Below are 22,098 nucleotides of genomic sequence, written 5' to 3' on the forward strand. Positions count from 1 at the left end.
GCAGATTACTGATCTACGGATATCTGGCCTGGGAATCTCCTCTTCTCTTCTGATCCTAGTGGGAGAAGAGCTCAGGGAGCTGGCATAGGGGTGCATGCTCAGCGGCATGCCTTCCCATACCCTCAAAGGGACAAACTACCCCCCAAGGCATCCCTCACATCTGCATTGCTGAGCAGGTCCCTGGAGAGAACCCTCCATTGGAATCACAGGAACTTCGCAGCCCTGAGCAGGCTGAAGGGCGGCCTCCCTCAGTCCGCAGCTGGGAGGGTCCCTGAGGGCTGGGCACTGGGCTAGGGGCCTTCCCTCCAGTACCTCCCCAGGGAGATATGTGATCCCCATCTGCTAAGGGAGGCAGCAGGGCTAAAGAGCTGAGAGGAGACACAGAGGGACCAACGTCAGTGCCCTGAGTGGAGGGATACACACTGGCCCACACCTGTGATGCCGGGAGGCTGAAAAGGAGAAGTGCAGGGTCAAGGCAAGCTTCAGCCACCAAGTGAGACCCTGTTTCAAAATAAAACAGAGTAAGAGGGCCTGGAGGCGTAGCGTGGAGAGGAAGAGCCCTAGCTTTGATCTTCAGCACTTCTCCCTCCTGGTCTCTTCCACATGGCTTCCTTAGAGGCAACTCACAGTCCTGCCTTCCCGTATCTGCTCTGGGGTCTAAATATTCATGGGGTCACACCTCTTCAGTTTCATACAAACCCCACGGTTGGTAACAAGCCACGTACAGTATTCTGCACTGAACCTGTTCCTCTGGGCAATCCAAGATTGTCCCATATCAGCACAAAGAGTAAATTCTTTTTTTTTTTTTCTGTTACACAGATGTCCCATAATTTATTTAACCAATCCCCTCCTGTTAAGCATTTAGGCTGTTTCTGGTCTTTTGCTCTTTCAAACAATGCCACGTCGACTCTGCTTGGGTCATTTTGTGTGAGTGAATCTGTAAGACAAAACAGAATTCCTAGACGATGCTGGGCTACAGAGGATGTGTCTTAGTCATTTGAGTCCACTCTGCCAGCTCGCCCTCAGCAAAGGGTGCACTAATTTTCCGGCCCTTCTGGCTACCTGGGAGGGAAACAGCCACCCTTGTGATCCTTCAGGGAGGGTGGTTTAGAAGCAGCATCCTAGGAGCCTGGGGGCTCCTCCCCTGGGACAGCCCTGGAGAACCCAGAGAGTTGGGGCTGTGGTTGCAGATGAGAATTTAAAGATTTAAACATCCCCAGCTTCTGTTTTCTGTCTTTCTTCTTATTTACTGGCGCAAATCCAGATTGCTGCAGTTTCACAGCAGAGAATGTGTCAGAACGTACCCGCAGGCTCTTGGTGTCTTAAGCCACTTTGCACCTTAGCACCTTGTCTGACGCCCCTCCCTCGGGATACATTTCAAGGCCAAGTCACCTGCTCCGCCCTGGTGCAGCTAGCCATCATTCAGGTCAGAAGCCTCTGAAGGGCGTCCAGGGCTCTCAGAAGCGGCCGCACCCCCAGAGCACACAGCATGGGAAACTGCCAGTGGCTTGTTCCTCCTCCCAGTCCACCTGTCTGTCGGGTGGTGCTGGGTGTGTGTCAGGAGGAGGGGGGTCCTGAGTCCATTGCTTAGAGCTGCAGGATCTTGCGGCTGTAGGAAGCCACCAGTTCCATTTTTAAAGCTGAAAGCAAGTCTTAGCAAAGAACATTTAGTGGGATATGGCAAAACAGGTGCTGACCTTTACAGTGGGTGAAGCCTTGGGCTGAGGCCAGCAGACCCCAGCCTTCCAGGAGACCCGGCCCTGGGGGATTACCCAGTTCATGGCTGGGAGGAGCTAAGAGCAGAACACCTGTGGCAGAACTTGAAGGGGTGAAGGAAGCTGTGAGGGAGGCTTAGTAGGGTAGGAGATGGCAACTTTCTGGAAAGGTTGGACCGGAACATGTGGGGCAAGGTCAACAGGTTGAATGAGGGGTGTGGAGTGCATCGTGAGAGGTGACTGGAAAGCAGCCCAGTCTGGCCACAGTGGAGGGCTACGTGGGGTAGTGTGGAAGGGTGAGCACAGATTGCAGAGGGCCTTAGGTGTCTGCCTTAAAGTTCAGATATTTTTATGTGGGAAAGAGGGAGCTATTGATGGGGTAGTAGGGAGGTATTAGTGCGACTAGTCTGAGAACTAAAGGTAGGATGTTCTGGAACAGGGAGAAATGGTGCTGATAAAGGAGGAGTAGAGCTGAGAACCACTCGGGAGGAGGAGGAGACATGGGGGAGGTGGGAGAGATCTGGCCAATGGGGAAGGGGAATTCTCCATTGGCCCCTCAGGGAGGCAGCAGGGGCCACCCCCAGAGAGGCCTTGGCAACGCTGCCACGAGTCAACCGATGGCCGGGCTCTGGAGTTAACGACACCAAATAGGGCAAGAAGAGTGGGAAGTCACATCCAAGTAGAAGCAGCATGGACCCAGAGGCCACACCTGCTCTTGGCCTCACGTTGGGTGTTGGTATAACGACTTGAACCTTTGGGCTGTCAGCCCGCGGCCCTGCAGATTTCCTGCTGGGCTTTGCTTCCCCTGCAGCTGAGTCTCTCTACTTGGAGCTGCTGACATTTTGGGTTGGAGCATTTTGTGCTGGGATCTGCCTGTGAGCTGGGTTATTCAGCAGCCTCGCTAGCCTCTTCCTACCAGATGCCAACATCTCTCCCTCATTCGTAGCAACTCAGACTCCAGACATTGGCAGGGGTTCCCTTGAGGGCCAGATCGTCTCTTGTGACTCAGGGCCGTAGAAAGGCCACTTGGATGCTGGTCAGCAGCGCCCAGGCCTGGCCCACTTCCCGCAGGCCTGCAGCCTCCTGTGGAGGCCTGGGGTGCGGACCCAGCTGGAAGCGCATCTGACTTCAGCCCCTGCCTGGAACAGCTTCCTCTCTTCTTTCCTGAACCTCGAGGTGCTGAGAGGTGCTTTCAGGGATACCTGGCTGTACTTTCCTATTCCAAAGCCCGAATATTTCCTTTCCAGGGAGGCCAGAGTTCCTCAGGCCTCAGCAGCTGATTTATCTCATCCTCGATTGACTGAAAAGCAGGCTCAGATGCCCTATGAGGTGGGAATGGCTAAATTATGCCAGAGCCATACGAGGGACTATAATGCAGCCATTCGAAATGTTTCTAAAGACTTTTATGAGAGGGATGCTCACAGCAGGATGTGCAATCAGGCACAGCTAGGCGGGGGTGCAGGTCAGGGGGTTAACTGGGACTGACCGGGCAGTAGGACCTCTGGGAGCAGCAGATATAAGAGGTGGGGCTTGGAAGCAAGAAAAGGGAGCCCTCCTTGCAACATCCCACTTTTGAGTTTCCCCCTAAGGTTTATTTGTGACCCCAGATTAAAATTTTCAACTGTTTTTTGCTAGTTAATAAAAACTGATTTGAGGAGTTCCAGGAATGTAGTTACCAAATAAAACATTTTGGGGCAATATCAGCATTTTAATGCTCCGATTCCCTGCCAGCAAGAGGGACTTGACCGGAGGAACATGGTTTTAAAGCCCCATAAAATGATCTTGTCTAATTTCCAGTGATCGTGTTGGTGGTTGGAAGGAAATCTGTTCATCATCCTTCGTCTTCAAGATCCTGTCTCCTCCATTTATGTGCAAGGTGTGGATGAGCAGAGAGGGGGGCAGAGATATTTGCATTGTTACCAGTTGAGATGTGGGGTAACTGATTTTGAAGCCTGCTGTTTGTGCTTGAGTAGATAGACCACTTGTGGGAGTGAAGGTCTCTTCGGAAGTGGGAGCTAATGAGTGAAATCTAACAAGGTCTGCAAACAGGTCACTGAGATGCCTTGGGAGCTGAGCTTTGTTCTCCCAGCAGCTGCTGGTGGCTGCACTGATATCGGAATGGGGGATGGAGGCAGAGAGGTATTAAATTCTTTTGCCCTCTTTCAGCCTTTTGTGGGTGTCTAAGTCCTGTATGCAGAATATTAATCACCTAGATGTTTTCCCATTGACGTTTCTTCCAAGGGCGTTTCCCCCTGGCTAGTAGATGGAGCATTCACCTGCCACCTGCAAACTGGCAAGGCTTGCATCCACGTGGGGGCATGTTTATCCCAGCTGATCTGTGGGGGGCATGTTTATCTCAGCTGGGCAGCTGCTCTGACTAAATCCACTTGGATCGGATAGATGTGATCTGGGCTATCCTGAATAGATCTTTGGTCTCCAAGGATCTGCCCATTATCAGCTCTTTATTAAGGGTGGGGTCTGTGACAGTCTGAGTTTTGTGACCTCTACCTCTCTTTGTTGAAATGCTATCGTCTCTCCATAGGTGGCTGAGAAGTAGTGCTTTAGACTAATTATAGAAAATTCACAGAGAAACTATCAATATTGCCCCGTGTGTGTGTGTGTGTGTGTGTGTGTGTGTGTGTATACGTGTTTTGTTTTTTGTTTTGTTTTCCTGTGGTACAGAGGATTGAACCCAGAGGCATTTTACCTCTGAGCTACACCCCCAAGCCCAATTTTATTTATTTATTTATTTTTTTGTTTTGAAACAGGGTTCAGTAGGTTGCTGAGTCTCACTGCTTGCTCAGACTATCCTCCAGCTACAGCCATCCTGTCTCGGCCTCCCGAGTCCTGGGAGTAGAGATGTGGGCCACCACACTCAACTCTGTACATGCTTTTAAAAACACTTGTTTTTTGAAGGCATTGGAAAGGTGGTGCATATATGTTTTAGAAAACTTGGAGATTTTGGAAGCAAAAGGATAAAAAATAAAACCCACTTATAACTTTACCACATCAGAGAGAACAGCTGACAGCATTTTATAGCCTTTCGGTCCTTTAGTCTAAGTGTATGCATAGGGAATTTGCTTTATAAGCATCGGTCTTTCCTTTTTACATCAGCCCTTTTCTTCTTTGTCCTGGACATTTTCTTTTATTGTGCTAAACCTTTCGTGGCAGTCCAGGAAATGCCAGTGGACATCTTCTATATTCTTTAATTCTTCTTCTTCTTGATTTTTAAATAGGGTCTTACTAAGTTGCAGATGGCCTCGCTAAGTAGCTGAAGCTGGCTACAAATCTGTGATCCTCCTTACGAACCTGTGATCCTCCTGTCTCGGCCTCCCAACTACAGAGATTACAAATATGTGACACTATACCCGGCTTCTTTTCTTTTTCTAATTAACATTCGAGATCTTAATTAATACATGTAGGCAAATGTGAAATGAAATGTGTAAGTATTGAAAAGAAGGTAATACCGCTCTTATGACCATTTCCCATTTTTTCTTTCTTTCTTTTTCTCTGTTCTTTTTGTTGTGGTTGTAATCGTTGTTATAAACGTCACTGCCTTGAATGTCCTTAAAGATTAACCTTTGAGCATGCTCATAATTATTTTCCTAGTCTATGTGAACAGACATGGAATTGCTAGGGCAAAGAATAAGTACATTTTATGTACTAAGATTTTGATATATTTTCCAAGTGGGTCTCCTAGCTTTATCCTTCTTAAGTTGTTATAAATATTTGGAGTCATAGTGATCTGGGTTTATATCCCTGAACTGGCATAACATAATATAGGGCCCCAGTTTTCTCATCTGCTAAATGTGATGGGTGGAGATGCACAAGCCTCGCCCAACTGTGACAAGACTTGGTGATTTCTGTTGAGTGTCTTCTCAGTAGCAGGTGTTCCAAATGATGATTGTGATGATCACTTAGCTTCCCCTCTCTCCTTCGCTGTGTAGGGAACTTTGAGAAACTGCCTAAGACATAGAGCTGTTCCTTTCCCAGGTTGGTGGAAATCCAGGCACCCTGGGATCCCAATGCTTTGGTGTTTCTGAGTCTTACAGCATTTTTCAGACTCTCTGTCTGGTAAATGGTTGTCTTCAGTGGGAATATGGGCAGGTCTGCTTGCCTGCCTGTGAGTTCAGGTCTTCAGAAAACCACACAAGGGGACAATCCCATAGGGCCTCCGACCTTTGCCCCAAGCCATCACTCTTGGCCTCCTCTCGTATTCATCGAACAGATGAGCCAGTGTCTGTCCAGCACTAGAGCCACCCATAGTGAAGCCGGACACACCACATGAAAGGGGACCAGTGAGACTTCTCTGAAGTCCCTGCAGTGATGGAGATTCTGAGAACAGTACTCAGGAAGGGTGGGTTGGCTGCTGAGGCCGGGATAGCTGCTGGGACCTCATCCACATCTGATGAATATCCACTCTTTGACCCTTTAGCACAAGCCGGCTTTGCAGGTGGATCCCCAGGACCCACAGAGCCCTGCCCTGGCCATTTCATGACCCCGCAGCCCTTCCCAACGCCTAGCCGGGGCCCCATTCTGCCCCCTTCTCCTGGCTCTGGCCCCAGGTCCAGCACCAGGATACCTCCTCTGTGCCTCCTCTGTGCCCTGGAACACAGGCCGGCCGGGGCCACTGAACCCCTGCTTCTGTCTGATCCAAACAGTCCCACATATGTGCTCTTGCTTTCTTTTCTGCCTGCCTTTCTCTGATCCTCTTCTCTTTCTTCCTCCCTTGCTGAAGCTCAGAGCGGGAGCTGGTTGGGGGGAGCCAGGAAGTTGGCAGAGAGATAAGATTCATCAATATTTAATTTTTATGGAAATCATGTCCTAGAAAATCCCCAAGGGGCTGAAAATTGTTTGGTGTTTTCAGAAGCCAGTGATGTCGCTGAAGCGGTTCTGTTGTAAATAAAACCACATTACCGTCTGCAGCTCTCCCGTTGCTCTGCAAACACCCTGAAACTTGACAGTTTAATCCACTCAAGGAAGTAAAAAACGTTTGGGTCACCTGGTGGGGGCGCTCAGTCTGCAGCTCAGGAATATAAGATTATGAGGCATCCGCTCTGGCGGCGCTGTTACCTCTGGGGAGAGAGCCAGAGCCAGAATGCCCTGGGTGATTTAACATTCTGGGGAGATGGTCCTCCTGTAACGGGAATCCCAGGGCAGCAGAGCTTGGGGGTCCTGCAGTTGGAGAGGGCTTGCTTACATGTTGATCCAACAACCAGAAGAAAGATCATACTCAAGTTTGTTGGTATGGCTTTGGAGGGGCTTGAGACCTGGAAAGGATAGCCATTCATTCATTCACTCATGCATTCATACGTCAATTGATATATGAATTCATACATTCACTCAAACATATATTGAGCAGCTGCCACATGCTAGACACTGATGTAGGTACTAAGGATAAAGCAAAACATGCAAAAAGCACTTTCCTACCCACGTCCTTGTGGGTACAGGCAGGCAATAAGCCAGATTAATAAGTAAAACACATCGTATGTTGTGTGGTGATAAGTGCAGTAGGAAAAAAGGGGGCAGGCATTGTAGGTATTTACCCCTAAAATGAAAATTTAAAGCAGCTTCTTCATTCACGATATCTGAAAACTGGAAACAACCCAGATGTCCCTCAACAAGTCAATGAATCAACATACTGGTATATCCACACATGGAATACTATACTATAATGAAAAGGAATGATATACTGATACATAAAAAGTGTGGATGGATTCAACAATGATTTTTCTGAGTAAAAGAAGCCGTACAAAAATATATTCTTGGTGATTCTATTTATATGATATTTTACTACAGATAAAACTATTTGTGGTGACAGAAACAGAAGAGTGGGGAGGGAGGGTGGCCGGAGAGCAGAGGAACCTGGGCTGTGACAGAATTGCTGACCATCTTGATACATAGTCATCAGAACCAACTGAGTAATATACACTTGGGTCTGAGTATTTCATTCAGGGTATCACAAAACAAAATTAGAAAGCACAGCACAGGAGCAGGGGGCTGATGACAGTGGGAGGAGTATCACAACTTGGGATGGACATGCTGAGGCGACTTGAAGGCAGTGAGGGGAGAGTCACAAGGCAGCTGGGCCAAGGACGCTGGGCAGATGGAGCATCCCGGGCAGAGGTTCTGAGGTAGGCAAGAAGCCATTGCCGCGGCCACTCCGCTGCTCCACGCGAGTGGAGTGGCTGCAGCAGAAGACACCTGCCTTCTCATGGCTCGGAGGTCGGCGCCCACGTGTCAGCAGGGCTGGTCCGGGCTGCCCTCCTTGGCCTGCGGGAGGTGTCTGCTCCCTGTGTCCTCGCATGGTGGCCTATAGGTCCATGTGTCGTCTGTCCTAACCTCTTTTTATAAGGATGCCAGTTATGCTGGGTTAGGGCCCTTCCTTATGAATGGCTTCAATTTAATTATTTCCATAGAGATCCTATTTTCAAATAAGATCACATTCTGAGGTACTGGGAGTAGAGCTTCAACATGGATTTGGGGGAGGGCATTATGGTTTAAACATAGAATGCCCCCTGGAAAAAGCTCATGTATTGGCAATGCAAAGATGTTCAGAGGTGAGATACTTGAATCGGGTCTAATTCCCTCTGTGAGTACAGCCTCTGAAGGGTTTGAATGGGTCTGTTGGATGGTAGCGGGTGGTGTTTGCCTGGAGGAGGTAGGCCGCTGGGGCTGTGGCCTTGGGGCCTGTCTGTCCCTGGTCGCTTCCTGTCGCTCTCTCTGCTTCCGGCCCGCACTGAGCTGACACCACCATCATGTCCGCCTTGGAGTTAGCCAGTTATGGACTGAATCTCTGACCCTTCCCTCTTCTTAGTTGTTCTTGTTAGGAATTTTGGACTACGACTGGCAGAGTTCTACCATCCCAGCCACCTGGCGGGAAGTGTGGAAAGCAGAGGGGGACGCTCTGTGCCCTCAAGTTGTGCCAGGGGGAAGGGGGACAGAGGCTGGCTTCTGCAGTCCCCGGGATGAAGGTGTCCACATGGGGCCAGGCACCACAGAGCTTTGCTTAATTTTAGTTGGGGGTTTTGTTTGGGGGTGAGTACTGGGGATCCATTCCAGGCAAGGGCTCCACCCCAGCCCTCAACCAGGCCTTGTGAGGGGAGGTGGGGCCCTGGAGGCCGCTGAAGGTTGCAATTCTTAAGATCTCTTTTTATGAACTTACATCGGAAGGCAAATTTGCTTCCAGAAAAGCCTGCAGTGTTCTGATGGAGGGTCAGGCTTCCCTCTCTTTCTATTGGTAAGTGGTGTGGAGTCTAGTTAGACAGGCCTCATGACCCTCCTGTGCACTCTGCAGGAACAGTGGCCTCAGCTCCCAGGATGAGGGGTTTGGGGAATGCTTTCCCAGGGCTCTAAGCGGGCAGAGAGGAGCCAGCCTGCTCAGCAGCATTCCCTCCCAAGACACCCCTCACGCTTCCCCCAGGCTCCGCACCACCCTCCCAGGCTGCGGCGCCATTTATTTTCTTACCAAATGCCAAGATGGCTAAGATCCTCCGCTTTACTGAGCCGTGCATAGAAAACGCTATTGATTTCCTTTTATTTATTTATTTATGAGATCTCTCGCTGCGGGCAAAAAATAAAAAGGTTTGTGCTGTGAGCAGTGTTCTCTACCCACCGCCTCCCTCCCTCGCAGGCACTGGTAGCCGACTCTCATCTCTCTGCTCTAGGAGGCCTGGTGTCTCCAGCTGCAAGATGCAGGGAGGAGCAGAGATGAAATGGGGCTAAATGTCCTGGTGCGTGGTACTAAAAATCAACAAACAAACAAAACGAAACGTGGGGGAAGTGGGTCGGTGCATCTTTTCATGAGCTGTAGCTGATGCCCACAGGGTAAGGAGGCCAAGGACAGTGCATTCCTCGCACTGCCCAGGGCTTAGGCAGGTTGGACCGGCTCATCTAGCCGTCACTATAAACCTATGAGATAGATCTTAGTACCTTTTTTGAAAGGTGAAGTTGAGACAGGTTGAGCATTTTGCCCAAGGTTGCCCAGCAAGGAAAGCAAAATTCACATTGTAGTTTTCAGGAAGCGGGCACCTGCTTCCTCCACTGCGTACTGCAGGCAGCCAACAAAAGCCGACTTGAGAGGCTGCGAGCGGTGGCCCACCCCTTTTGTCCTTGGAATGATTGCCGTGTGGGAGTCTGCCCCCTTTCTGTGGTGGGACTTGGGTATGAGGATAGGCCTCAGTTTCTTTCCAGGCTGGCCGAGGAAGGAGAGAGGGATTCTAGCCCCTTCTCAGGGCTCAAGGTCTGTTAGCTAATGGCAGCACACACTGAGCCCTGAGCTGCCCCATGTGGGCTCACTACCCCACTCTGCTCCGCGCAATCTCACCCACACAGGCCCCTCCCCGGCGCCCCTGGGCAACGCTTAGGCATCCCAAGCACAGTTCCAGCTCTGCCGCTGGCTCTCTGCCCTTCGCCCACCTCCCCACTGTGCGCTCACAGCCAACTCAGCTCCTAGCGGACAGGAGTCCCATCTTGCTGGTTTTCATCTCCTCTGGGCACAGATCTGCTGACAGGAGTATGAAAGTCACCTCTGGGCACCCCACACAGCTGCCGTCCGTCTGGCCATCCAGCCTGGTAGCTTGGCTCTGGGGTTCCTGGACCTTCCACTGACCCCTTTCATTCATCTCTCTGTGCTTCCTGGCAGGAGTTCCCCTTGGCCATCCTCCGGGGCTGGGAGTGCTACTGTGCCTACCCCACACCCCGGTTCAGCCTGCGGGATAGCGTGGACGGCTCGCTGTGCAGCCAGTCCCGCGAGGACCAGAGGCTGGCGGGCTACTGTGAGGTCTACCAGACACCTGTGCAAGGTGAGCTCTGCGTCCACTACCAGGTATGACATTTGGTCTGGGGCTCAGGAGAGCTGCCAGAGTTGGAGATGCCATTGGTGCCTGGGGAAGGTGTCTGTTGAGATCTCCAGCCTGTCAGTGAGGGTGGGCAGGAGGGAGGGTGAGGCCTCTACCCTCCCTGGATGCAGAATGCCAGGCTTCGTTTGAAGAAGCCCTGAGTCTTTATCTGAGTCTCTCTGGGAACAATGGTGTGAGCAGAAGAGAAGAGTAGAGAGAGGCAGGCGTAGACCGTGGCAGTGTCAGGGGGAGGGAGAGAGGAGGCTTGGGGAGCACAGCAGCCCCAAGGCCTCCAGGCCTGGTGGGCTTGGAGTGAGCTGCCCCCCGACCTTAGCAACTGAGAGAGGAAGTTTCCACCTTTGTCAAGAGCCTGTGATAACCCTGCATCCCGGGGGCTTTCCCCTGCAGCACCTGGGGAAGGCACATAAAATCCAGAGAACCATTTGCCTGAAATTAGTCCAGCCCTGATGCATTGTGCTGTGTGACGTCTTTAGCACAGCCACACCCCGTCCACCTCACCCAGAAGAATATGGATCACCTGTGCTATGCCAGGAGCCAGGGTTTGGCTGTGACCACGGAGACAAAGCGGGGCTGAGGGACCTTAGGGTGCCTGACTCCCACCCACTTCTGCACTGGCTGCGGGGCTTTCTTCGGTCAGACATACCTGTGCAGCCAAGCTTCAGGTGGCACATCCCACCACCACTTTCTTCTCTGTCTCCATCTGTTAAGTTGGAATTGTGGGTCATCAGTTCCTGTTTGGGGCAGCCCAGTGGTGGGTCTGTGAGTAACCCGGGCTTGGGCATCTGGATTTTCAGATACTCGGTGCACAGACAGGAGATTCCTACCCAACAAGTCAAAGGGGTTTGTGGCTTTGTCAAGCTTCCCGGGAGCAGGGAACACCTGGGCGAGGCACCTCATCGAGCACGCCACTGGCTTCTATACAGGAAGCTACTACTTTGACGGGACCCTGTACAACAAAGGTAAGTTAAAGCTCTAAGGGAGAGCAAAGGTGGCCACCAGCGGCCAGGTCATGCCCTCTCCAGCCGAGCTCCTCCTGGGAGCACACGAGCAGTGCCTACGACATCAAGAGTGCTTACAAATCACCTGGAGGGCTTTCTAGAACACAGATTCCTGGGCCACTACTTCAGTTAGCTTGAAGTGGGACCTAGAAGTGTGAGTCTCTAACAGTCTCCCAAGGGATGTTCACTAGCAGGACCTGGGACCACATTTTGGAACCTCGTGAGATAGTGCCTGCTCCATGAGATAGCTTGGATTCCTCTATAAACATTTTAAATTTTTTCCCTAAGTTTTAGAATCCTTGATCATTAGGATGAAGCAGACTTAATCTCCTTGTTTTTTTTTTTTTTTTTAAGGCAAAGGGTAGCTCATCACAATGCAATTTTCTTTAAGTAGGTCCAAAATTTTTCAAGAGTTTTATGATTTCTAATCTTTCCCTTGTAGAAATAAGAGGCCTCATTATGCCGAGTAAATTAACTTAAATGCCTCAAGACTGTGTGCTGTTTAAGAATGAAGAGCCTCAGACAAGTCAAGTGGCATCTAAATTTGGCAAAATGTATTTCCATGTTGTCAAGTGTTGCAACATTTTCCCTGGTTTCTTAACCAGAGTTTGATTTAGAAAAAGATGATAACATCAGTAACATACTAGAGAAACAGAAACATCCTGAGCTTGGCAGCAGTTTCTGCAATTGCTCATGACAATCTTGATTGCTTGAGAAAAATTGCTGTTGCTCATGTAATCCAGCCCCATCTTCCTTGGGAGTCTTGCATGTTAGGGGCACCTGCTGATGGGATAGGAAGTGGCCAGAGAAGTATATGGTCCTGTCCACTCTGGTGATGGCTCTGATGCTAAAATGCCAACCTGCGTGGTAGGTGGATGTGACCTGGACTTCAAGGCAGAGTACTGGATAGAATGGGCAAGTCTGGTGAAAGGTGCCCTGGATCTCAGGATTGCCAAGACTAGATCTCAAGTTCCTTCAGCCCATGGTTTGATTCTTGCTTTTATGGCATTTTTCAACTGTTGGACAAAATTAATCCAAACCAAGGCTTTGGGTGTTTTGGTCCATGGCAGTGATGAGTTTAAAACCTATGTTGAGTTTCAGTGGGTAAAGTCGGGACTTCCACATTCAAGATAATTACATTTTTCTGGCATCAGGGAAGCCTCTGGTGCTCACTGTAATGCAAGTGCTTCCCAGCTATGCATGAAGGGGGCAGGTGGATGGACTCACTTTGTTTCTGAGAGCCCAAGATAAGCTCATGAACATTTTTGGAGCTTGTTCCCAGAACTGCACAGCATGGGCTACCTTAGGATGTGGCCAGGAGACTAGGTTCAGGTGAGAGCTTTTCAGGAAGCCTTCTATGATGTCCCACTAATGGCGTCCCTCATTCTTTTCCCTCATATAACCCTATGTGTTGTACTTGGTACTAGACTATAAGCTTAAGGATGGGGTCTGAGCCTTATCTCTTTATCGCCTACATAAAGTCCATCACAGCAAGGGCACAGCAACCCTGTGGAATCCTGTGAGCTTCTGTGGATGGACAGATGGAGGGAGGGAGGGAGGGAGGGAGGGAGGGAGTGAGTCTGGTCTTCTCAGCCAATTGTCACTCGGGTTCTTGAACACCAAGTAGTGAATCAAGGGACCAAGGGAAAAGACCTACAGCCCCAGAGAGGTTGATTGATGGGAGCAAGTTTCCAGCCTAAAAACTAAGCTGTGAGTTCTTTAAGGCCAGGCTCAAACACTACGGATGAGACCTGGACCAGGCCTCCTGCCTTAGAGCCAGGGTGGAGAATCTCCATGTATGCAAGGCTGAGCCTCTTATAGGACGTGGCTTATGGTTAAAGGGTAGGGCTACAGCTGCTAATAGTGACTGGTAGTAGGTATCCTGCCCCCACTGTGGAAGCTGAGAGCCCTATTGAGGCACAGAGGTATATGCAGAGAGCCCTGCCCTGGTTCCATGTGCTATGTGGTATTGGGCAAGTCACACACCCTCTCTGAGCCTGAGTCTCATCACCCAGCTGTGCCTGCAGCTGTGGTTAATTCAGAGGTTATTTACAGTGCTCCTGTGAGGTGATCTCCATGAAAAGCCCCATATGTGTGTGTGTGTGTGTGTGTGTGTGCATCTCCAGTGTCCATCAGGAGACATGGTGCGTCCCTCTGTCAGCTAACCCTGGGGTCGCAGGAGGCGGATCGGCTCATTTCTCTTGTAGATGCCATCTTTCCTCACTGTTAGATGCCCTTCCCCCTCCCTTCCCCCCTCCCCATCCCTATCCCCATCCCCATCTCCATCCCCATCTCCATTCTCATCCCCATCCCAATCCCCATCCACAGGTCCTCCTGGTGCTCCCAGCAGTGCCATCTATGGGCCTGGCTCATGTCCCCGATACCAGCTTCCCCTCGGAGGCAGAGCAGCACAGAACCTGCTGCTCCTGCTGCAGAAAGATGGGCACTCCTGTGGGAACAGGGGTGCCTTTCCTACACAGGCCCTATTGTTCCTCCTGGACAGGGTTCAAGGGTGAGAAGGACCACTGGCGCAGCCGACGAACCATCTGTGTGAAGACCCATGAGAGTGGCAGGAGGGAGATTGAGATGTTTGATGCAGCCATCCTGTTGATCCGGAACCCCTACAGGTCCCTGGTGGCCGAATTCAACAGGAAATGCGCTGGGCACCTGGGTTATGCACCTGATCGCAACTGGAAGAGCAAAGGTGAGCAGGGGCTAGATGGCCAGGGGCCTCAAAGGTGCAGACAAGATGCCTGATGGGATGCAGGATTAGTGTGCACAGTGCTGGGGACTTGCTGCTGCTGTGCCTAGCTGGAACTCACCTTCCCATCCCCTCTGAGTCTGCTTACTCATACATCGCAGTGTTTTAGATGGATGCCAACTGGATGGCCAGAAATCTCCTGTCTACCCCCAGGGTAGTGGTGGGGTGACCTTTGTCCCCTTCCCATCCCTGCTCATACCCAGGGGCTCACAGAGAGCTGGAGAGCAGCACTGGCTCTGGGTGCAGCTGGACCTGACCTGCACCCTCCTTGCCTGCAGAACCAGGGTCCTCCTTTATGAACTGAGCCCATAACGCGCATCTCGGGGGCCATGTGGGGATCAGTGAGGAAAGGTGCGTGCCCAGTCTGTGGGTGGTGCCTAGTGTGCCAGCCCCTCCTGTGCTGACCCCTGCTGGCTTTCACAGTGTCCCACACAGGAATCACACCCACCTGACTTTCCAGATGAGCCCAGAGAACATGGCTACATAACTTGCAGTGGCCTGGGAGGCAGGGGGCAGCCCCAGGTCTCAATCCCTGTCTTAGTCAGCTCAGGCTTGCTGGGTCAAAACACCACAGACCTCCCAGCAGTTGTTCCGGAGACTTGAAGTCTGAGGTCAGAGTGCCTGCTCCTGCGCTGTCTGGTGAGGCCTCTTTTGGTCCACAGACAGCCACCCTCCCGCAGCGTCCTCACCCAGCAGACCTCGGGTGTGTCTTCTTATAATAGCACGACTCTCTACCTTCGTGACCTCATCTAACCCAGATTCCCTCCCAAAGGTAACCTCTAAGTACTACCATATTAGGGATTAGGGCTCTGACATGTGAATTTGGGGAACCACAAACATTCAATCCATAGCATCTGGATTTTCTGATTCTGGGCCCAGTTGGCTTTATTCATGGAATCAGCCCACCAGCCTACAGCTACTGAAGTCTTACTGTGTGCCAGGCATTGGGCAGGGCCCTGGCTAAAGGGGTTCTGAATCCTACCCTTAAGACGCACATAGCCTAGCCCTTAGGCAATGAATAATAGAGATACAGGTCTGGTGGCAAATGATGTAAATTCAGTACAAAGCTGTCAGGCAGGCAGGCCAAGCTTAGATTCCTCCTCTACATCTTGCAAGCCATTTGACCCTGAGAAAACTGCTCACCTGTCTTCAGAGTTCTATTTTTTCATCCTAGAAAGTAGGATAGCCCCTGTTTCATAGGATCATTGTAAAAATAAGAGCAAGCCACAGCATTTGAGGTATACCAGTAGCCCAACTATGGAAACTATTTCTGTTGGGACTGTTCTGGATATCTGTACCTCCTGGAAAAGGCCTCTCACTCAGCAGCACATCTGTGAAAGTTTGAGGCCACCCCTGTCTGTGGTATTCTCGTATATCCTTCTTCTCATGAGGGACATGAGTTCAAATAGGCAGTAAAACTCAAGACTCCCATATACATCCATCAAGAGCCCCATTAACTTCATAGTTAAGCTATTTTGGTTCGCAAGAAGCAGCTGCATCTCACCAGGAAGCTCAGCAGCTCCCCTTCCCTGAGTACATGCTGCTTGGGCACCAGAAACGTCTTGCCCCATGTGGGATCTGGGCTTTGGTGCTGGGCACTAAGGAGACCCTGGCCGCCTCCTTTTCCTTTAACATGGGACATGTAGAGCAGCCAGGGAGAAGGCCAAAATGTTTGTGGTTGCTCTGGACAGAGATGCCCTGCTTAAGTTTCCCATTGGCCTTTGATTCTCCTGTCTCCTAATGGTCTGAGGCCTGGGGACACACTTCCATCCCTCTCTGTCCAGGTGCCACCCCAAAGGTCAAGGAACTCCTAGAACATAGGAGAGAGAACCAGTTCTTGGCACACAGCGGGCCACATTTGTCTTAACTTGATACGTTTCCAAGGAAAAGTTGTGGGGGAAAGCAGACTCAAGGCCAGCACTTCCCAGGCAGCACTGGGACTCAGGAGCCCAGCCTGATGCTACCGAGGGATCTTGCCCTCTGGGGACCCAGGCAGGTCGGCCCTGGGCGGTGGACAGTAGAAACCCTGTGTGCCCCTCTCTGGGCACGCCCCGGGGGCAGCAGCCCTGACAGCATCGCTTCTCTCCCTGCCCCCAGAGTGGCCAGACTTTGTGAACACCTACGCCTCGTGGTGGTCCTCCCATGTCCTGGACTGGCTCAAGTATGGGAGGCGACTGCTGGTGGTGCACTACGAGGAGCTGCGGCGCAGCCTGGTGCCGACGCTGCGGGAGATGGTAGCCTTCCTCAACGTGTCCGTGAGTGAGGAGCGGCTGCTCTGTGTGGAGAATAACAAGGAGGGAAGCTTCCGGCGGCATGGCCGGCGCCCCCACGACCCAGAGCCCTTCACTCCTGAGATGAAGGACATGATCAATGGCTACATCCGGACAGTGGATCAGGCCCTGCGTGAGCACAACTGGACTGGGCTTCCCAGAGAGTATGTGCCCAGATGATAGACCCTGGCCCGAGCTGCCGACCTCTGCTGAGACTCCATTGCGCCAGGGGCTGCACCGCTGCTCTGCCGCCCTGGCCGAGGACCCCGGGGACGCATGGCTGCTTTTGCAGTGTCAGAGGGGAGGCCCACTCGGGTGGACACAAAGCCTGCCCAGAGAGACACCTGGCAGGACAGACTCAGATGGACACACCAGCCAGACACCCCCACATTCTCAGACACATTTAGACATCCCACTGACAGTGCCCAAGCCCATCTTGATGTGCCTAAGCTACTCATGCAGGGTGCACCAGACCCTCCCAGCCTTGCAGACCCAGCTACATGCAGACACAAACGCACACACGTACCAGGGCGTGTGGCCCAGAGGCTGCCTGCCCATATCTCATACCTGTACATGCACACACATGCAGCCTGGGCTCTGAGAGGCTTTGTTTCCAGCCCTGGCATAGGCCTGCTTGCAAGAGTCCTTGACTGTGGAATGCCAGGCTGGGCAGCAAGGACCACTGGGGTGGTGGGGGTGAGCATGTACACTATTGCTCTTGGGCCTGGACCACATGATTGACATCTCATAAATGTGTGTGCTCTGACCACCAGGCACCACAAACTCCAGAGCCCTGACTTTCTCTTCTACAGTGGGTGAACTGGTGCACTGTGGGCAGCACAGAGCCCTCTGCTATCCCTGCTGATACCCATACACTGATCTCAGGACCAGCCACCTCTGCACAGCCGCCAGCCCCCAAGCTCACCCTGCATCTGTGCTCCTCAGAATGGGACCCCCTTGCCCAGCTTCATCCTCTGATCATCTCTAAGGAAGCTGGGATTCATCCCCTGTTCCAGAAGCAGGGGGTGAGGACCAGGTTGAGGACAAGAGGGGTGAAGAGAACATGGGGGCCCTGTACAGGGGTGTCTCAGGAACCACTGGGACTGGGTGCCTCACACGCTGACAACTCCTGCTTTCTTTGGTGGGGTCATAAGGAATGTAGCCATGTGACCCTGGGGGCACAGCGCTCCCTGTCACTCCATCATTCATCCTGACACTGACTGTCACTGTTGCCACTCAGCTTCTTTGCTGCACCCTCCGAGGTGACATTGGTCGTCTCTCCTCCACCGAACGGAAAGCTCGTGGGACCCTGGAACCCACTGTGAAGGCGGCCCCTCTTGTCCCCTAACCCATCTCACAGTGTAGTGAGTGGGCAGGGAAAAGGGCTGTCACAGTGACCATGACGGGCTCAGGCGAGCTCAGCCACTGCCCTGGGTCTTCCTGCAGTGCCTCACCGCCACTTTGAAGTTGTCTTGAGGATTCTGTAAGAACTATCCCAGTTAAGGAGAGGGGAAGGGTGGAGGAGGCAGAGAACCTGGGAGACCCTGATGTTCTTGAGACATAGCTGCTAGTTGAGTGTAGGGTGGGTGTGTCCCTCTATCCTGCAGTGGGCGGGAGGATAGAGGTGTCCTCCCAGCCATTCAGTGCTCAGCCCAGGCTGTGCCCTGCCGCTCAAGACCAGAAGAGCAGCTGCTGCTGTTGCGACCTGCCACGGGTCACCCTCCACTGCACGTCTTGGGCAAGTCTGGAGGGTGGGGGTGCAGCAAGGTGTGGGCAGGATTGGCAGATCTAGGTGCACACTGGCCTCAGCAATGTGGTGGAAGGCAGGGACATGAGCTGGAGTGGCCCCTCCACCGTGCTGGGAAGGCCAAGCTGCAGCAGGAGTTGCTGGGTGAAGGGAGAACCGGCCTGAACACATGCCAACCCGGCCAGCAGGCAGGTTGGCACCTTGTTCACCCAGCAGGGAGCTTCAAGGTCTCCAGGCCTTCCTGGTGCAAGGCCATTCTTGACCCTCAGTGTCACTGGCTCATCTTAAAGCTTGAACCACAAGGCCTTCGTGCTATGGCTCTGGGTGGTTCCGTGGTCTAGTCTGTGCAGCCCCTGCTTAGGCCTGCTCCCCTGAGTGTTAGGAGAGTTCAGGCCCACTAAGGGAGCCAAGGCCCATGGGAGGGGGCCAGGACACACCTACATCCCAGGGCAAACCTAGAGTCTCATGAAGGACAGTAGTCCTCGCAGCCACTGCTGGCCTTCCAAGTTTGGCTTCATGACTCGGGCCATCCCTCTCCAGGGCCACTCAAGTGACCTTCAGAAGAGAAGACTAGAGCCATGGGGGCTGGGGAGGACGGGGGCTGGGGAGGGCAGACATGTGGAGAGCCAACCATGCCACAGCCATCAGGAGTCTGGAGAGCAGCATCCCCAGAGGGTTTCTCCTCTGTTTGGGTTCATCCAGTCATAGCTGCCTGTTCAGGTGGAGTCCCACCAGCTCATGTGGCCGTGTGTTCACTGTGTACCATAACTAGGAGTGTAGGTGAGTTGAGCAATGAGGTCAGGACTCTGGAGTTTACATGGAATCAGCCCATGTAGCAAAGCACCTGGTACCTGGCAGGTGCTCCCACCATAAGGAGTGCAAAGGCCCCACAGCTGCTGCTGGTCCTCACCAGCCTTCATCCCAGGTATGGCTCGTTAGCTGGATGGAGTGAAATACATTTAGCTCTCTCCAAGTTGGGTCTGATCTCCATCTCAGTAAAAGGGACACTGTCCCAACCAGCCAAGGGTAGGAGCCAATCTATCCATAGGGCAGAGTTGAGGCAAATTAGAGCCAATTAGAAGAGAACAGCAAAACCTTGTCTATAGATTCTAACTTTAATAGCAAAGCTATGGAGTTATAAAAACCTGTGTTAAAACATGTAATTTTCATGGATTTTATCTCCTGTTGTGGATCAATTTGGAAAAACCAAAATATATAATTTTAAAAAGCTAAAACACATCCTGATAATCCCAGTGATGTGTAAATGAGGGAGAAGAATAGACAGGCTCCCAAACCCCAGGAAGAAAGCTGCTTAATTATGTGAGCATCTTATAATGAAGCCTCTTGCAGCTAAAATTAGATTTCAAGTGCATGAATATGCGATCATGTTTGCATATCAGAGTGCAGTTTTTTCCTCTTAAAAGTATCAAGAGCTACTTGGTTCTTAGGGGGGTTCCAAGAGGGAAGGAGAAGGTGCTGAGTTTGATCCTCATGGCTGCAGGAATCCTTGGGGCCCAGCTTTGTTATCTTTTGACCTGGCAACTTGGTGCAGGTGTTCAAAATTGAAGGCCTCCAAAGTGATTCATGAGGGTTGGAGAGAAAGTGATTGGTCTGACCTCAGACTGAGCATCACTCAGTATGGAAGTGTGGGCCTGAACAGGGAGGAGTAAAGTGTGGTGGGAATAGGAGGGTGTTTGGATGGCAGGGCTGGGTTGTGTCCCAAGCTCTGCTGTCGTCTTGGACAAGATCCTTTCCAACTCTGGTCTCAGTCTCACTCATAAGATGAGGGATTGTGGTGGTCATCAGTTGTATCCCCAACATCTTTTTCCCCATTTTCCTTTTCAGTGGCCCCTGGTTTCTGCTGGGGGTTCTTATGATCTGGCGGAGCTGGCTCTCATCACTTCTGGGGATACAGCTTTTGCCTGTGCTAAGCCAACAGCACTAACCATTTCTCTGGCTATGATTATTGGTCCAGGTGTGAGCATGTGAGCTTAATCTGTGCAGCCAAAGGGAATTTCAAAGCATTTCTAGGAATTTTGGGTAGCAGCTATCTTACCTCCTCCCCCAAGCTAGACGGTGGCCATATGGGGACCATGACAGGGAATCCCTTTTGGTATGAAGCTGCCACAGAAGGAAAAGTCAAGCAGAGAGAAGCCAGGTCCTTGTTGATACTTTATAAGTACAGGGTCAGGCTTTGCCTGACAATGGCCCTACCCCTGGGCTTTTTTGATACATGAGCCAATAAAGTCTCTTTCTTGTTTAAGTTGGGTTGAGTTGGGTTTCTGTTATTTATAATCCAGCACATTGTACAAAGGGCTTGGATTGAAAAACCCCAAGGCTCTGACATACGCTGTCTCTGTAGCTGATGTGGATAAAGCCTGAAATTCAGACTAGCGTGAGCTAGTAGGACTGGGAGGTTGCTTTTGCAGGAATGGAGCTGGGAGTGAAACACTCAGTAGGAAGCTGTGCTTAGTCAACCGTGACATGTAGCATTTTTAAGTCAGCACAGGAGAATTCTTTGATACCTACTCAGATTGAGGTGAGGCTCTCTTTAAGGGATAGCAGATAGTTAACAGTGACAGCAGATAGGTGATAAATTGGCTTCTAAGGAGGGTAGTATGGTTAACTGTATAACTTAGACTTTGCTGAATGGGATATGTAGGCTCAAGGTGGAGCAGAATTGGTGCCATTGGCAGAGACGTGGGGCAATGCCACTGAGAGCCTGCCTGCTATCCCTCCCTTTTTAACCCCACTGTGTTCCAGAAATTGGAGGGACCAAGGCAGTCATGAGTCTCTATCTTCAAATGCTCCTTGGGACACCTATCACTGTAAGCCAGGGTGAAGGTCTGTGCAATGTGTAGATAGAGGGTGAGGACACCAGCCACAAACGAGGAAACTCGTGGCTGGACACAGATCTCACCGGCCCCTTCTGAGAACCTCCACTGCACAGAAACATCATAAAAACCCAGGTTCCTGCCATGGGAAATACAAGCAGATCCACAGTAAATTACAAGCAAGATTGCTCTATAAAATGAAGAATCTTGATGTCAAACAAAAGCAAAAAGGCTTCCAGCTGATGCTGTAAGAAGCATGAGCTGAATGAATTAACTTTCCAAGGTATCTTCAGTACTTGAGAATTTTTTCAGGTTCAGATATCAGTGGTGATAAACTGTGGCTTAAAGCTATGACCACCGATGATCGGTAAACAGTGTTTCCCTGGATCACGAGGCTACAGGGGCATCATCCCACATGTGTCTCAGTGAGATAGACATTATTTCCACATGAGGAGAGGAGAAATTTTAGTTTCCATGGCTGTGTTAGCCAAGGTTTAGCCCTTTATTTTACAGATTAGAAAAACGAGACCCAGAGTGGCAAAGGGTCTTATACAAGGTGTTACTGTAAGAGAAAAAGGCAGAGTGCGAACTGGAATGTCGGCACTTTCTGCTAGACCACCAGACTCTCCACAATGCATTCCTGTAACTTTTTAAGAAGTAACTGAGAATGAAACAGTTATAATCAGCTCATTTGGGAACAACTCCATTAATTTCATTGTGAATTTTTTGCCAAAATACTTTTTAGTGGGCACCTGCATTCACTTTTATAGATCATCTATCGCCATCCTCAGTATTTGTAAACCTGCTCAGAGGAAGCATCCTTTCTGAAGAAGTGAGGTCAAAGAGATGGACCATAATTTTTCATGTTAGTCAGCTTTCTGTTACCGTTACATAATACCTGAGATAATCAGC

General features: G+C 51.1%; 1 protein-coding gene across 1 annotated transcript in view; it reads left to right on the plus strand.

Moving 5' to 3' along the window:
* The window catches only part of WSCD1 (WSC domain containing 1), a gene marked incomplete at both ends in the record, with an annotated part of 31,871 nt that extends 15,086 nt beyond the window's left edge, over nt 1–16,785 (plus strand). Inside the window, 4 exons of the mRNA XM_080712372.1 lie at nt 10,360–10,519; nt 11,371–11,535; nt 14,078–14,278; nt 16,433–16,785. Of these exons, the coding sequence (XP_080568498.1) occupies nt 10,360–10,519; nt 11,371–11,535; nt 14,078–14,278; nt 16,433–16,785 (879 nt within the window). The remainder of the gene's footprint in view (nt 1–10,359; nt 10,520–11,370; nt 11,536–14,077; nt 14,279–16,432) is intronic.
* Between the last annotated feature and the right edge of the window lie 5,313 nt (nt 16,786–22,098).

Source organism: Muscardinus avellanarius (assembly GCF_963383645.1).
Source record: "Muscardinus avellanarius genome assembly, chromosome: 16".
Lineage (NCBI taxonomy): Eukaryota > Metazoa > Chordata > Mammalia > Rodentia > Gliridae > Muscardinus > Muscardinus avellanarius.